This window comes from Liolophura sinensis, chromosome 7 (assembly GCF_032854445.1).
Source record: "Liolophura sinensis isolate JHLJ2023 chromosome 7, CUHK_Ljap_v2, whole genome shotgun sequence".
In the NCBI taxonomy this organism is placed as follows: domain Eukaryota; kingdom Metazoa; phylum Mollusca; class Polyplacophora; order Chitonida; family Chitonidae; genus Liolophura; species Liolophura sinensis.
This window is the reverse complement of record NC_088301.1, coordinates 46,784,392-46,802,540: the sequence shown is the minus strand read 5'-3', so window position 1 is coordinate 46,802,540 and position 18,149 is coordinate 46,784,392. Positions and strand designations below refer to the sequence as shown.

Sequence of the window (18,149 nt, the reverse complement as noted above, 5' to 3'; positions counted from 1 at the left end):
CAAGGAACAGCAGTATTTATATACAGTATATGTATGTATATATATATATATATATGTATATATATACATATATATATATATATATGTATACATATATATATGTATACATATGTATATATACATATACATATACACATATATACATATATATATATATATATATATACACACACACACATATATACACACACATATATATATATATATACACAAGCCACACACAATTATTTGTTCCACACAAACTTGTTCATGTATAAATATATACGCACATGCTATGTTGTACTTCGCAAACTTCAAACTAAGTCTTGTAGGGTTTAACAAACATTACCAGCATGGTGTACACAGTCAAGGAAATACAATGTAACATATTTGAAAGAATCTGATGTCATAATTCGTATCATCGGTTAATTAATATCAAAAGATGTCATTGTGTACTCACCATTAATCTAAGAGAAGTTGAAGTATGATGGCGTGCTAACTGAGCAGAAATGAGCCATCATCTTGACCAACCCATACATGTACACATTTGCAGTTGCTGGCAAATTACAGTTACTTTGACACCAATAACATGTTACTTCACACCCCATCATAAACATACAAAACAGAAGTCATGGTCATAGATATGGAAGCTATGTTAATTGAGAAAATCTGATCTGACATCATTTACACGTTAGAATATGATCAACTACATTAATAATCAGTCAGTGCCATCAGTTCCATATATCATAAGAATTCACACATTGTAATTTTTTGCCTCTATGAAAATAGAGGCCTCTTCAACTCACTAAATTAAGTTACATTACACCTTTTTAAATTTGCGTTAAAGAAAATATTAAATGCTAAGTACATCAAGGCTTAAGGGCCTTCTGACAAATTCTGTGAACATTCATAGCAAAGTGTACAAAACCTTTGCTGAAATCAACTCCTGTCCTAATCAACTGTTTCCTATTTATATCATAGAAATCTACTACAGCTGACGGGTACATCTGCTGAGCCAAATTCAAAAGGACATGTACTGTCCCATGCAAAGGCATCTCCAGAAAGTACATCAATGATTTACATTTTGATAAGTTATGACAACCATGGCAATGTGTGTAAGTTGTGGAAGGAGATATGTCAAGGAGGGAGAGCATGGAACAGGTCTAGGGGACCCCAACTTAACTCTACCTCTGCCTGTGGAGAAATCTGTCATTCAGGTCGCATTCCACGCTGCACTGAACTACGAAGGTCACTCTTTTTTGTGTTTGGTGTGTGTCGTGTGAACCGCTGTAATATAGCCCGAAGTTGAGTTTCTACATCTCCAAGAAGTGGCCTGACCTCAGGGTCCCCTTCCCAGCATGCCTGCATCAGGAGCCAACACTCCTCATCAAACTGGGTTAGCTTCTCGGGACGTAAACCTGGAATAGAACAAAGGAGGTTAAAAACTGAGATTCTTTTAACAGATTTACAAGATTTGATTTATCTGATTGGTGTTTTAAGCCAAACTCAAGCAGGCACTCACAATCCCATTAGGTTTACCAGCTTATATCATACAAAACACAGCAACTATATTTTGCAACTTTACTTTAGAAATCAGAAATCTGACTGACTGAGTCCCACTTCAAATTAGAAGTACTTCACTGACATACGAGCCTGCAAACTAAATTTGGAATGCCTGTGTGAAATGAAAAGCCTACTGTGTCCAGTTGGTGATTTCCAGCTGGCAGCTGTAGAAACCACAAATTTGATCAAAACAGCCCTACAAGTACTTTAAATAGGAACGAGTTGGTATTCCCAGTGTTCAATAGTCAAGGTCAACAAATAAGCAGCTCTGTGTTAAAATTGTATATGGAGCTATAATGAGTCTGATGTGAACAAAGATGTTAGGCAGTTAATTAAAGGAATAAACATAACAGAGAAAGGTGCCCTTTCTGTAAGTTTCAGAGAGTGAAGAACATTTTCTTCAATGAATAAACTAAAACAAATTTGTGAAAATTTGAGGGATACAATGTGATCATGCTATAATGAATAATTTCTTGTGATGACGTGTTATGGAGGACAGGTGTAGATAAGCTCTTATGATAGCATCACTTATCTTACATCCACCTAAACTTTAAAAACAGAAGTCAATTCAATAAACAAGGTCAACACAAGTAACAACTGCAGGCAATACACTAACCTTTCTTCACTGACTGCCAGAGCTGATCCTTATTTGCACACTGTTCAAATGCAGATGGCAGACGAACATGACCTGCACAAACATACCAGAAGAGGATGCCAAATGCGTACACATCCACACTGCAGTCATACTTCCCGGTGAACAGTTCCGGGGCCATGTGAATGGGCGTGCCCACTATGCTGCCACTCATCATGGCTTCAGGTTTGCAGAATCCTAAATCTGTGATTCGACCGCGGTTGTGGCGATCAAGCTGAAGGAAGAAAGAGAGAAAAAAGAAATTAAGATCAGCGGCCTTAAAGAAAATCACTAATAAAAAATAGATTTGTCAGCATGGCTACCAAAGAGCTTACCTATAGGAGACATATGAAATTGAAACTTCAGCTCAATAAATACTGTCATGTTGAGATATCACCTCTAACATTTACCTTTACATTGATTCTAATACACAAACGAGAGCATCAAGTATTTTGTAATTTACTGTAATTAACAAGCATCCAGTGCATCAACAATGAAATATTCACCTCAAGTTATTACACTTCACATTTATGCCAAAAAAACTCAGCTCAAAGTATGGAATACTTTTTGAGACAACCCTTTCAAAGTGTTACTTCAGTCCTAAGAGACACTGGGTTGAAATATTAATCTGATATGAAGGATACCCTATGGAATATAGCTAGTGCTACGGTTCAAAAAAATTTACACTGAATAATGCTATTTAACCCCTAAAAGTAAAGAATCCTGAAAACAAAATCTTCGGCAGTTTCCATAAAATTTTCTTGATGTGACGTAGTAATATTGTTTATGTGACGATGAATCAGGCAGATATGACGTCGCGTAAGACAGTTATGCTGGAATGATGTCATGACCGTTTGAAAGTACGACGTCATTTGTGCTGTAAGTCAGTGATGGGTGACATGAAGTGTTCTTGCATGACGTCACACCAGGCAAAATTGGAAACAGCAGAAAATTTTTTGTTTCTGTATTATCCTCATGAACTAACAACAAAGGCTTTAACACAATGTGCTTTTTTTCTACAATTTAAGAAAGCAATTCCAAATATCTCGATCCTGATCATTTAACCTTGCCTTTAAGACTTTAAAGACTTTGCCTTTAAAGTAACTCTTAAAAATTGATTCTAACACAGAAGTTCTATAATATACAGTAATTAAATGGTAAACAGGCAATCAATTGAACAGGCCCTTTCTATTATAGTGTGTAAAAATTTAACCACTGAAGCTGTTCAAGACTTGTCAAACTTTCCCAACTGAAGAAAATAAAAACCATAACTAATACATCTAACAAGTTAGCGGTCGGTCAGTACAAGGGGAAGTAACTTCAACGGATTCAAAATGCTGGTTTTACTCACCAAAACATTTTTCAGCTTGATATCCCTGTGAACCAGTCCTTGACTATGTAAAAACCTCATTCCTTCAACAACATCTATCGCCACTTGCAATCTAGGAGACAAATAAAACAATCATTCAAATAAAGATGGTGATATTTTTAGCTACTGTATATCCATGGATACAGATACTGATACAAGGGAAAACTGACAGGGCAGAATTATATTCCTAAACACATTTCATGTTAAGTTTCAAAGAGCCAGATACAAACTCATGACTTCAAAAAACAAAATGCCACATTGAAGCATTTTCTATTAATTACCATGACAGTTAAAGTCAAGGTAAAACCTCATTTTTATCAATGTATAATAATGAAAAAAAAAAACATAAATTATAAATTTAATGCCTATAACTGTTACTTCTGGATTTAGTGTGAATGAATCTTTATCCCGGAATTGTTCTCATTTAGCTATCAATTTTCATCAAAATAATGCCACTGATGGAAATTTGATAATCTGAGATTTTCATATCTGAAAGTTCTGTGTACCTGCTGGTCCAGTCCAATCCTTGCTTGATTGCCCCATACAAGTCTTTCTGAAGTCTATCCATGACTAGCAGGACAGCTGGAGAGGTGCCACCTCCGTACATGTAATCTATCACTGATCCACGAAGAGCGACAATTCTCTCATGATCTGGCACATTTCTGCAAATAAACGTAAATTTCTTTGATTCCTGTTTAATGTACAGCATACATCTTTAGCAACAAGTAAATCATGACAAATACGCAGCAAATAATAACACTGAATTTATGTAAAGGGACATACTGCAGATGTGGGAAAAAATTGTGCTGTTATTTTAGACCTCATCTACATAAAGTTGAGATTTCCAGCTGTCTACTGACACGTATCTGATACTGAATGAATGAGTGAATGATCGAATGTTTAGTTTTATCCGGGGTTTCCCTTCGACCATCAACTCACTCAAATAAAACACCAATCAAGCTTTCAACCGCCTCGGCAATCAAACATTCTGAGAGAACTATAAGGCTGTACAAAAATACTTTGCACAGCATCTTAGTAACACAAACAAATCATTTCAGCATCATTTTTCTAATAATTATACACAAAAATTCCACCAAAAAAAAGAGTGCTGTAGAGGATGAACAGGTTGAAGATTTTCTGTATTTCTCCCCATTCTCCTGTTTATATTTACAACACCTTTATGGGTTTCTACCTTTTCATAAGTTAAAGCAAGAGGGCAACCCCTATCTGCATCTAATGATACATATCTAGCATAAGCATTTCATAAGGGTGAGCTATTGTAATCATACTTGGTGTAGTAGAATTCCAGCGCTAGATCATTCCAATGTTTGTCATCTGGAGGTACGACAGACTTGACAGCACACGGGGAGTAAGTCGACCAAGTTTCACAGGCATATACAACGCCATACTGACCCCGTCCTATTTCACGTCCCATCTGGGGCATACCTAAGGAAATACATACATTTATACTTTGATAACTTCAGGTAAGTTTTTTCTGCCGCTGCTTAATTATTTGAATGTGACAATATCTTTTTGCCTCAAATTTTAATTAAACCTTTGGGTTCAATCCAAGAGAACATGCATATTTATTTGTTTATTTTATCTGAGCTTACCTATAGGAGACATATGAAATTGAAACTTCAGCTCAATAAATACTGTCATGTTAAGATATCACCTCTAACATCTCCGTTTAACACCATAAAATAAATTTTCACTTATTTGATCGTTTAAATTTATGGGTGGAGGAAACCAGTGTCCACAAGCAACCACCTAGGTAGATATGTGACATAGTTCCTTACTGTGCCGGTCAAGAGCATGGGCACAATAATACAGGGTCTGGTTTCATGAAATGTGCACTTCTTATCTTTACAACATGCACATTTTTATGCACTTCAAAAAACAGGCCCCAGTACTATACCTGCCAGATCCATCCAATGAACATAGTATCCCTAAAATATTCTATATTACTAAAACTTTACAATTCATTCTACAAGTTTTTCAGAAGTCAAATGTACTTGTAGATGTCCAAGTTAAAAATCAGTTGTTCCAAATGAGTTGTATTTTACACCATTTTTTTCGCACACAGAATATGAAAAAGGGCAAAAAACAACCTACTGCTTTACAACAAAAATCTCAGCAGTGTAAATTCAGTTATCCACCACATAAAAGAAATTCTAAAAAACATTTATGTAGGAGAATATACATAGATCTGAACAAGAGTTCTCTGAATTTAACTGTTAATGATTATTCAATATTTAGCAGTGAAAAGAAACTGTTTCTCAAATGTCATAATATACAATAGGACAACCAGAATATCAAAACCCTACAATACCATGCAAAACAACATCTCTCAGAGATGTGCTCTCCAGCGCTAGCTTGGCTACTCTAGGGGCATGTATCTTCCTCATTTTAAGTCGTTCCTCTTCTATTTTATCCAGCCGACCTGAGTGACGGGACTCGAGCATTTTCAGTGCTGTCGCAAACGACTCGTGTGACTTACTCAATCTGTCCTTTATCTGGGATGAAATACTTTTTGCTAACCTGAAAAACAAAACCCCATATGAATAGATAATATTCTATGGCATTCTGGTGAAATTATTGTGATCAGGCACTACGCCTTTAAATTGTACTTGTCTTGTGACAAGAATGAATGAATGAATACCGTGTCAACCTTCTCATGCAAAAGTGAGTGATGAATACCGTGGCAACCTTGTGATGCAAAAGTGAGTGATGAATACCATGGCAACCTTGTGACGCAAAAATGAGTGATGAATACCATGGCAACCTTGTGATGCAAAAGTGAGTGATGAATACCATGGCAACCTTGTGACGCAAAAGTGAGTGATGAATACCGTGGCAACCTTGTGACGCAAAAGTGAGTGATAAATACCATGGCAACCTTGTGACGCAAAAATGAGTGATGAATACCATGGCAACATTGTGATGCAAAAGTGAGTGATAAATACCATGGCAACCTTGTGATGCAAAAGTGAGTGATGAATACCATGGCAACCTTGTGACGCAAAAGTGAGTGATGAATACCGTGGCAACCTTGTGATGCAAAAGTGAGTGATGAATACCATGGCAACCTTGTGACGCAAAAATGAGTGATGAATACCATGGCAACATTGTGATGCAAAAGTGAGTGATAAATACCATGGCAACCTTGTGACGCAAAAGTGAGTGATAAATACCATGGCAACCTTGTGACGCAAAAATGAGTGATGAATACCATGGCAACCTTGTGACGCAAAAGTGATTGATAAATACCATGGCAACATTGTGACGCAAAAGTGATTGATAAATAACATGGCAACTTTGTGACGCAAAAGTGAATGATAAATACCATGGCAACCTTGTGACGCAAAAGTGATTGATAAATACCATGGCAACTTTGTGACGCAAAAGTGATTGATAAATAACATGGCAACTTTGTGACGCAAAAGTGAATGATAAATACCATGGCAACCTTGTGACGCAAAAGTGATTGATAAATACCATGGCAACCTTGTGACGCAAAAGTGAGTGATGAATACCATGGCAACCTTGTGACGCAAAAGTGAATGATAAATACCATGGCAACCTTGTGACGCAAAAGTGATTGATAAATACCATGGCAACCTTGTGATGCAAAAGTGAGTGATAAATACCATGGCAACCTTGTGACGCAAAAGTGAGTGATGAATACCGTGGCAACCTTGTGACGCAAAAGTGAGTGATTAATACCATGGCAACTTTGTGACGCAAAAGTGAGTGATAAATACCATGGCAACCTTGTGACGCAAAAGTGATTGATAAATACCATGGCAACATTGTGACGCAAAAGTGAGTGATGAATACCGTGGCAACCTTGTGACGCAAAAGTGAGTGATGAATACCATGGCAACATTGTGACGCAAAAGTGAGTGATGAATACCGTGGCAACCTTGTGATGCAAAAGTGAGTGATAAATACCATGGCAACCTTGTGACGCAAAAGTGATTGATAAATACCATGGCAACATTGTGACGCAAAAGTGATTGATAAATAACATGGCAACTTTGTGACGCAAAAGTGAATGATAAATACCATGGCAACCTTGTGACGCAAAAGTGATTGATAAATACCATGGCAACATTGTGACGCAAAAGTGATTGATAAATACCATGGCAACCTTGTGACGCAAAAGTGATTGATAAATACCATGGCAACCTTGTGATGCAAAAGTGAGTGATGATTACCGTGACAACCTTGTGATGCAAAAGTGAGTGAAACAGACAGCTAAAGGCATGCTACATTTGGTAAGTTACACGGTGCAAAAAACCTGGCTGTGAAAATAATACAGAGGTACATGGTACAGGCAGTCTTACCTAGATGCACTAAGACTGGCTAACATGTCTGTCGCTACTTTCTTTTTCCACTCATTGTCAACTTTTGGGGGAGTTTTCCATGGCATGGATTGCACAAGCTGTTTCATCTTCTCCAGAAGTACCCGTATTAGTGAAGAGCTTGAGTTATGATTTATCTCCACCTGGTAGGCTGTGTTCAGGATCTTTGAGGAAAACAACAACCAAATTTCAATATTTCTTTGGCATTTGTCTCAGATTATTAAACCTGTTTTTGTTTTGATGAAACTTATATGATTTCAGTCATGATAAGATATGTTCCACTTCCTCCAAAACAGCTAACTGAGGAGACGGTGTCCACTGCACTATCATTCCACTGGCTACGGAATGAGATGTTTCCACAAGGCTGAATGTGGTGAAGTCAAATGCCTGTGTTGTAGTGCCTTAGCTCATACAACTTAATGTGACCGAGGGTCAGACCAGGTGCTTCAGTGAATACTGGTTAAACCAGAACAATGAATGGAATGAATCATACAGACAAATAACATTAATCCTTCAATAAAGATCAAAAGAGTTCAAAAGTAATTATTCTCAATGCACATCATTATTACTGTATTTCACCAAAGTTTGGTGTGTCAAATATGCATGTACAGAAACACTGACATAAATGCCTTGAAATGACATTTTTGATGCCAACACCTCTGTTTTCTGACAAAGTACATGTAATCAAATTTCGCAAAAATCCTCTTGGAGTTCTTGTCCAGCAAAATTACATGCCAGTAATAAATTTGGTATATATGCCTTTTGAAGTGGGTAGATTAAAAAGTTGATTTAATTAAATCAGTGACAGATGTGCCAAAAAAAAGTACACAGAGAAGCATAAGAATGATTTATTTATTTATTTATCTGATTGGTGTTTTACGGCATACTCAAGTATATTTCACTTATACGATGGCAGCCAGCATTATGTTGGGAGGAAACCAGGCAGAGCCCGGGGGAAACCCAGGAGCATAAGAATGACAGGAAGGAGTTATACAATGGTTGCACTATACGACACCCCAAATGTCAAAGTGGCTAGTGGTCGTTTTGACCTGATTCCTGCTGCTAAAGGGACCTAGTACTTATAAGTACCTTGTCTTCCCAAATACTGAAGAAATAATGTATGAGATGAAGTGTACATTACTATAAAGATTTTTTCTTCTGGTTACAGATGATAGATTGTATAGGCCTTATAATTTGCTAAAAGCCTTTATTTGAGCCACAGAGTAAGTGATATATATGGATCAAGTTTTCATTCTTTTTCAAACAGACTGAAGTAATTCACAGATAAGAATTAAATTTCCAACATCGTACTTTCAAGTAAAGAAAGATCATTAGTTTTATGGCATTTTATGTTTAATAAGGCACATTATTTTGCTATTTGAAGAGCTGTAGAGTCTGAGCAGCTGTCCACTTCTGATGTCATGCGATCCATATCATGCTCTGTAGGTGAGTTTGGTTGTGTTCATCTCAAGGGCTAAATGCCTTGAAAATGCCTCAAGTCTATGTCACCAAAACAGCTTATCTTCAAATCATTTTTACATTTCTGGTTTGAATTTTTGAAGTTACATCCATTATAGATTATTAGTGAATTTGTCATAATGGAATTTTCACTGAAGCAGCACATCAAGTATACCTATATATTGAATGAATCATTCAAACACCAGCAAAGTGATTCTCTTGAAAAAGGCTAAACTTTAAGTGAAAAACAGTAATAAATAAACCAGAATTGCAAAAGCCTCTTTCACATTTCTGCATATAATATCTTACAAATAGAGGTTCTAAGGTTAAGTTGTGAACTTAACGAATTTACATTAATTTTAATCCAAAAACTTTGGTATCTTTTCTTACTTGCTTCAATGCCTCTGTTGCAGAAGCTCCCTCTGGATGCTCTTTGTCAATCTTCTCTAAACTCTCCAAACACCGGGTTAAAGTCCCTGACAGTGGCAAAAATAAACTTATTCAATGCAATGTCACGCACAGAATTTCCTTGATTATCAAAAAAAACAACTGACTTTCACCCTTTCTTGGCAATGTGTACAAATTAGAACAATATACAAGACTCAAATTTGTGAATATTTCAGCACAGGAATTAACATCAGGCTGTATAAACTTTATCAAACACAGCTGTGTTAACCGAAACCTGATACACCCACTATCTATTACAGTATGGAACAACAATCATTTTCTGCGGTTATTTCTCTTGTCACAGAATAAGTTTGTTGAGCAGAAAAAGTCAAGGCAAAGAAATCTTAATTATAAGACGCAACTAAATGTCGATTCAAATGTCAGTAATTTCTTAAAAGAAAATACTCAATTATTGTGCAAAAATAGAGAACGCAATGAGGTCATGAATGTCATCACCATTCTGTCAAACGATTGACCAAATTTTTGATATAATATTATCAACAAAACTTTGCTCAGCAAATTTTATCTTCTCTCTCAAAATAGTGTTTGGTTACCAATGCCCTATGAGTACTTAAATGATTTAGTGCAGTGATTCATCAAAGCATTGTATAGAAAAAATGATCTATACCACAATCTAAGATCCCCACCATAGGAATGGAACCGCTGTGTTTTGGACCATGAAGTTTTCCAATGTTCTATATTACACGTAACAAAATATTTAAATCGTATAAACTTGTGAACATGACTCCTCCTTTAAATATATAGTGTATGTTCACCATTCTCTAAAAGAAAAACAGCGTAAATTTAAAAGCCATTCAACATACACCTACCAGTGTAAGTATCTCTGAGTATGTCTACAGAGTTAACCAGTTTATTGGCCACAGCATGGTTAAGGCTACCTAGCACTAGCTCCTGAATTTGTCCTGTGCAAATTTTTAGGTCACGTGCAGTTTGAATTGCACCATTCTCAGGAACATCAACACCTGCAAATAAAAATCAAAAGTACAGCTTTCTACAAGGAAATCAACATACATTAAAATTCAGATATTTAAATTTGTTAGATTCAAATGCTTTTCTTTAAAAAAGAAAATTTAAATATCAAACAAATACCATTGAAAAGAGTATACATTTCCTCGCAGGTGCATGTCATAAAAAAATTCTATTATGTACCTCAAGTTGATAAATTATAAATAAAGTCAGCGCCAAAATCCGCTGTGGGAGACTTCATTTTGCCTAAGAACTAGTCCTGAAGTCTTCTGTGTTAGGAGGAGAATTGCCGTCGAAAACCGCCGAAGTGCAGTTTGTACATTTCCAGTAGAAATCTTCTTCCCATAAGGCAGCGAACAGTACAGTTTGTTTTCCGCTGGACAATCGGAAAACTGGAATGGTGGACGTAGGTTCAGAGTTTACACGAACAAGCTGGCAGTTTTAACGACTCTCACTGGCCAAGAGGCAACACACCCCCAGCATAAATAATTAGGTATTAAAGATGGAGGACGCCAAGGACTCAGCATTTTATGCCAGCTTTGCCGTTTTCAGGCTTTACGTGTATGGCGAGGAAAAAATGCAAAATTATGCAGCAGGCACCACCAGATAGAAAAAAATGTGCTCTTTTCAGTCGATAGTGTCATTTTTTGAAGTTTTCTTCTCCTTGAATAAAAGCATTTCTGGAAACACTTGCTCTTTGTTATAATTTAATAACTCAACTGGGAAATTAATCCTGTTCACATGTTTTTATTGTGTATCTTTCACATGCAATATTTAGAAATCTAACATTTTCAGGCTTTCAGTCAAATTTTAATTTCTGTTCACTTGCACATGCATCAAACTTCTCTCTAAAACCTGCACCTGAAAAGTTACATCATTTTCATTGGCGCTTCATACTTCATTGTCTAAAGTTCCAAACAGAGCTAATACTCCATGAAAATATCAACACGTAGATTCATGATTTATCTGGACACAGAACTATTCTTTTCTGTCTATGTGCCAATATCACCTGCCTGTGTGTGTCATTATTGGACAGAACAGACGTAACACAATGGCGCTATGCCCAGATAAATCACTAATCTAAATCCAGATGTTTTGGATTCTATCTACCTTGTGAATAGTTCCAACAGACTGTTGGCGGCATAAAACTCACAAGACACCATGAAGCACATGAGTGTAAAACTAATGGAGAAATGCTTTATTTCTAAAATTGGTAAAACTTTGTTTCTGACCTCATTCTTCTTTATAGAGTAGACATACAGTAGTGTGACCAGCCCTGTTGGACAGACACCAGGGTCTATGGTTCTGCTCAGAGGAATGAGGCTAGCAAATGCCTGATATAACAAAAACCGGTGTTGTAAAAACAAATTAGTCCCCCTCCTTTTGGTATGCAAGTTTAAGTTCAGCATTACATTTTCAAGTTGAACAGAACTTGTCCTGGCAGGCTGCAAATAAATCCCAGAAATATTGTATGCATTGTACAGTTTGTGTCACTAGACTCACTACTCACCAATGAAGTCGTATTCCTCTGTTTTGACCAGGATGTCACTTCTCATAAACTCAATGGTGTCAGAAATAAGATTTCTAATCTCATCGTGTTTAGAGATGGCCATCTGTAAAAAAGTTCGGTAAAGTTCATCTTCTTTTTCTCGAGCAAACTCCAGTTTCCTTGGAGTTATAAGCATATCTCTTGCCATGTCAAATGCAGAGATGATGAACATCTGCAAACAGCGATTATGAGTGTTGTTTAGCACTGTAGCTGCATTGATCAGGTAGCTCTGCAAAACATGTCTCACAAATAACATGGCTGCAGGAGGGAACTGTTCTACCATGTCAACCAAGTCACTGTCCACTTTGAAATAGTCAGCAGACAAATGTTTCTGCAAAGGATTGTTAGCAGAATTCAAGAATCCTAAATCACAGAGATGCTTGCAAACAGCTAATTTCTTTCGGTCCTTCTGTGTTTTTTCTGGACTCACACTCGGAGCTTTGAACACTTCTGTTCGTGTGTGATTAGATTCTCTTGGAGTGGAATGATTTGGTGATGTGGGGCTCACAGGCACATTTTCTCCAGTTCTACCAGATGGTTTCGAGTTGTTTGTGGTGATGTTAATAAACAACACAGGTTGGCAAGGGACAATTTTCCTGAGGACAGCCAGTTCAGATAGATGCTAAAAAGAAATAAAGTAACAATAGTAATATACTATACTTCTAGACGAATAATTACATAGTTATCTGTATTCCACTGTTTTTGGATTAAGTTTATCACCCAGGGAATGCATTGTGAATCAACTTACAATACCAAAACTAAAGCTATCTGAACACTTAAAAGTGGTAATTCAGAAAATTTTAATTCTTTATTACACGATCTTGCCAAGCTAGAGGCGCACCAATGCAATTACAACTGCATCAGAACATTATCATCCCAGACTTAGCATGAATTCCCTCTTTCAACTGTACATACATGTACTCACCTTCTTGGTGAGTTGTTCTGATGAAAAGGCATACATGAGGATGGCAGACACTCCCTGAAGACATGCCTTGATGACCTCTTCTGCGTCCCCTCCATGGTTACATGGGGACATCACGACCTGTGCTCCTGTACGCAGCAATGGATGATTCAGTGTCACATCAAGAACAGCAGATCCTTTGGCATGATCATATTTTTCATCCTCAGATAGCTCCAGATCTCCCCTGGGGATACACTGCCATGGTCCTTTATATGCTTCCATGACGTGGACAAGGCTATAGTCATCCGGCAAGGATAGACTGACAGAGGGGCTTGAACCATATTTGAAGCGCACCATTCGAAAACTGGCTGCATTATCTGCTTCGCCAAAAGCAGGTAAAATATTGCGGTTGAACAGTTCATTAATTGCTCTACCTTTAGCACTGGCACTCTGTCCAAACAAAACAATACATGGTGGTTTCTCAGTAGTCCCAACCACCTCTGCCTCTTCTTCACGCAGCAGTTCTGCAGTGATAATCTGAGCTACAACCAGAAAAAATGACCATTGTCAGAAATCTAATGTCTATAGCAAAAGACAAAGTCAATATGTTACATGTTAAGTTTAAATGTCAGCGTAACACTATTCAGAAAGTTTATTTTGACTTGAAATAGGAGCATACAAGTCTCCTATTAAAACTGTCCTGAAAAATCCAATTGAGGTAAAATTGGACAACCAGAGTTAACAATGTGTGTATTCTATATAATAAACAAAAAAAAAAAGTGACACATTTTCACATCTAGATCATGGCTTTTCCTTGAACATACACTTACCAATGGTAAATGAAAATACCCCTATCACCTAACAAAAAGAGTCATTTTAATATCTGAAGAAATGCGTCTTTTTTATTTGCTATTGTTTCATTTATTTCATTTAATTAAAATACATACTGTTTTCGTTGTGGTAAAAATTATGGGAAATCTAAAACCAAATATATGAAGAAAAGCTATTAACATGGACTTTGTCTCCTAAACTAGGTCAGGACCTCAACCTTTGATATCAGGCCTGTTGATCAAAGTGTGCAGTACATGTCTATAATTAAAGAGAAAGGATCAAAACATCTGCATTTGACCAAACATTTCTTACTGAATGCAATTTATTTTGTGCATTCATGTAGATACAGTACTACTATAGATGACAGCTGTTATTACTATTTGGTTACAGAAGATCAATATCCCACAGCAACATTACACACGAGTCTATAAAAAAATCAATCAAAATCAATATCGGTATGTTTTAATATGAGAAAATGCTTCAGACCTTCCAATTTTTGTAAAGTCATTTAATATTCTTTCAGAAGCCTTTTCTTCCAAGAATGAAGATACCCAAACTGTGTCATATAGGTTCATGCAATTCATATGTAAATTTTTCTAAATGCATCCAAGTTTGTATTAGGGCTATCATCAAATATTACTATAGCAGCTTTATATCAAGGATAAATGAATTTTCATAAAAATATTATTTCACAGAGGAATAAACACTTCATTTTCGAACTCACAGATATCAAACGTACAGAAGTGGTCATAAGTTAGTTTAAAATGGTGGAAACAGCCTGAAACGTGATGTGTAACTTGGTGCGTTGAAGATATGTATCGAGTTGAAATTCAATATAATGAACCATTTTGCTAAAAGAAAAAACAAAAAAACAAATGGCAAAAAATTTGTTGCAATGTACAAAATGGACAAAAACTTAAACTTGGCTGTAAGAGTACACAGTTTCAATTCACCAAGATAAACTGTTATAAAACAAAGCCTGGATGCTGATTTGTGACAGACTGAAAAATAAAGTGCCAACCAATGGCCGGCTCTAATACCCATAAATAATGCTTTCTTTGATTTCAAGTTCTTACATCAAGCTATGACAAAATATTTTCCAAAGAATTATACATCCATGGATCAAAAACATTAAATTAGATAAATAAAGGAATTCAGGCCCGATAAAATGAAATTCAAATATCATGAATGTTTGGGATGTGAACAGAGTATTTATAGGTGTAAAACAGTAAAATACAAACATTGGGTTAGGATTGCAGTGATGTGTGATCCAGTGTAACTGAATCCATCTACAAAGTATATTTTATCACACAGAAAATCTCTAAGTTTTCAATGTTTTAAAAAACAGAACTCTGGACTTTAAGAATAATCAAGTCACTCAGCTTTCATAATGACTTTCATAATGACTGTCACCACAGAAGTGCTTGCCGTTCATGAAACCACAAGACCATGAAATTACTGCCATTGTTAGACAAAGTATATTCCAAGGATACCGTGCTCTTTAATTTATAAGGTGAGATTAAATGTTGATTTCATTGGAAATCTTGTGACCATCAAACAATTAAGTATGGATAACCAGGTTCTGGAAAGCCCTTAGATCACTCTTCACTGGATATGTATTACTTATTTTAAGCTTGTATCAATATATTCCCACTTCAAAAACCATTGGGTACTTTGCAGATGCTTCTCTAGCAATACTTCTGCAGAAGTCAAATACAACTTATTCAAAAAAGGGTATACTAAAGTTGAGCAGTCCAACTACAGGCCCATTGTAGTGGGATGCAAGGAGGCAGAACTTGAATGGAGATAGGGAGAGACTTTTCAATGTGATTACCTTCAAATATCGAAAAAATAGTCTATGAACTGCTAAACTTTACTTTTCCCTTAATGGTGCCGGAGTTCGCATTAAAATAAAATGCAGTTTGTAACTACTGTAGAACTAATTTGCATGCTCATTTGATTTATTATTCGATTGGTGTTTTACGCTGTACTCAAGAATATTTCACTTATACGACAGCAGTCAGGATTATGGTGGGAGGAAACCGGGCAGAGCCTTGGGGTAACCCCTTGACTATCTGCAGGTTGCTTTACGCGAAAGCTGTTGTTGGTTCCTGAACAACTCCACAAGTACTTACTTCCATCGAATCTGCCACTGATATTGATGTCATTAAAGCACCTCTTTGTATCCGAGAGGATTTCGCGTAGCCGTTGAGTATGTGCAGCGAATTTGTTAAGTTCACAGGGAAGACTAGCAGCCATATTTTTTAGTGTTTTAACTTCCACAAGCTTTAAAATTCAACTGCGCTGAAAAATTAAACTGACTTGACTAGTTCAGTAATATTAAGAAAAGCTTTTTCCCTGCGACACAAGCGTAAAACCCCGCCCATGTTGTTGTGATTAGAGAGAACAATTTCACAAACTTGAAGCATTATCAGACTTAAAACACTATCCTTCAACAAACTACTTTCCACAAATCGAATGACAATGAACTTCTTGCTCTTCAATGACCACAGCGGGTGACCAAACCACACTTGACACCCTGATACTGATTTTGAGCAATTTCACACACGAAGTTAGAGAGTTACACTTGAAAGGGAGACTACTCGATATAGTTCGCAGATGATCGAGGTGCCTGTTCGCATTAAAAAACTTTTACCGTGAATCTGGCTTACATTTTCTTTATCCGTTTTAGATCTGTAAGAGTTTCAATATCACTATTAAGATAAGATGTGAAAAGCGCAATGCTCTATCAGGTCCGATTTCACAGGCTATTATATGGTACACCTGTACCGTAGCTAGCACAGGTTCAAACCCGGCGGTAATCGCCCATATTGACAGGGATTTTGTAGATTCCTCCGCCCTTGCGGCCTTAGTGACAATAAGACAATCATACTTAATGATTGGGATAGCTGTGGAGACTAGTCACATTTGTCCTTTGTCACTATTCAACTGTTTCTATGTACCGGTACTGTTTTGTTTTTGTTTGTGGAGGCCATGGGGAAGAACAGTTTTGAACAAACTGACCGAGGTACCTTCAATAAATAAAGATATTATTATAATTATATGAGATCCAGATGCATACATATGTAAGTCCTCATGCAATATACTCCGTTACTGCGGTGCATCTAGTTATATGTGAAAGCAGTTGGCAAATTGCGTCCAGGTAAGAGCGAAACAATTAAACGTAAACATTTGTGCCAAGACATAAACCCATGGGATGCACCCTTTTTACCTTCATAATTACTGCACATATTTGCAGTTAGATATGTAAAAAAAAAAAATGCACAGACGGGAACAGGTAAATTAGACCTTAAAATGGAATTTTGGATGCCAAGATTCACGTTTTCAAATAAGAAATTGAAAGTACTTCACTCAAAACGCTCATATGGAGTTTGAAAGGTGGATAAAACGTAATTTATTTGCACCTGTATTCATCTTATATTAAGTATATTCCAGACGTTCTTAAGAACTGCAGAGGTTTGTAATTTTGAAATTCTTTTGTTTTTATGTAAATGATGTGGGGTTGTTGCATGCATCAGGACTGCTACTCATTAGTGCCAAGTTACACATATTGCTGAATGCTTGGAATTAAACAAGCCTGTGTATATTCTGCTTACAGAATTAGTTGCCATATTATTTGAGAAGAAATACGACTTCTAAGCGCAACCAAATATTCACGAATCTAACAAGCAATATGTAAATGCTTGTGTGAACCCTGCGATAATACACCTTTAAATACACCCACTGATAAGGTGGAAGGGTAGTAGCCTATAACCCCTTCACTTCTATATATTTTTAAATGATTATATTACAACTGCAGTGTTGACCTAAATTATGGTTATACTTTTCAAGGAAGACGTTCCCTACACTTCTTTAAACAAGGGGAAAACTTTAAAAAAAGAAAGAAAGAAAAAACAGAGCTAACATCATTAGACAGATCACGGTAAATTGTATCTAAAATTCCATGTGCTATTTATTATTATTTATTATTTTTATTATTATTATTATTATTAAGTTCCTACATACATGAACATGTACGTGGAAATAGACACGTGAACTTTATTATC

General features: G+C 36.4%; 1 protein-coding gene across 1 annotated transcript; it reads right to left on the bottom strand.

The window, feature by feature from the left end:
• Positions 1-219: 219 nt before the first annotated feature.
• On the bottom strand, positions 220-16,573 carry LOC135471221 (dual serine/threonine and tyrosine protein kinase-like). The gene is made up of 12 exons (XM_064750344.1): positions 16,218-16,573; positions 13,276-13,793; positions 12,312-12,972; positions 10,645-10,797; positions 9,758-9,843; positions 7,892-8,073; positions 5,875-6,083; positions 4,832-4,988; positions 4,049-4,204; positions 3,525-3,615; positions 2,159-2,408; positions 220-1,397 (listed from the first exon to the last, which is right to left on the bottom strand). Exons 1-12 carry the CDS (start codon positions 16,339-16,341, stop codon positions 1,189-1,191), a joined length of 2,796 nt encoding a protein of 931 aa, XP_064606414.1. The 5' UTR covers positions 16,342-16,573; the 3' UTR covers positions 220-1,188.
• Between the last annotated feature and the right edge of the window lie 1,576 nt (positions 16,574-18,149).

What these genes read in the sequence shown, in the direction of transcription:
- LOC135471221 (XM_064750344.1), bottom strand. Translation starts at nt 16,341, where the DNA reads ATGGCTGCTAGTCTTCCCTGTGAACTTAACAAATTCGCTGCACATACT. An exon ending in GCCAGTCTTAGTGCATCTAG is followed by an intron (nt 6,084 to 7,891) that starts GTAAGACTGCCT and finishes TTTGTTTTTCAG; the next exon opens with GTTAGCAAAAAGTATTTCAT. An exon ending in CTGGCAGTCAGTGAAGAAAG is followed by an intron (nt 1,398 to 2,158) that starts GTTAGTGTATTG and finishes GTTCTATTCCAG; the next exon opens with GTTTACGTCCCGAGAAGCTA.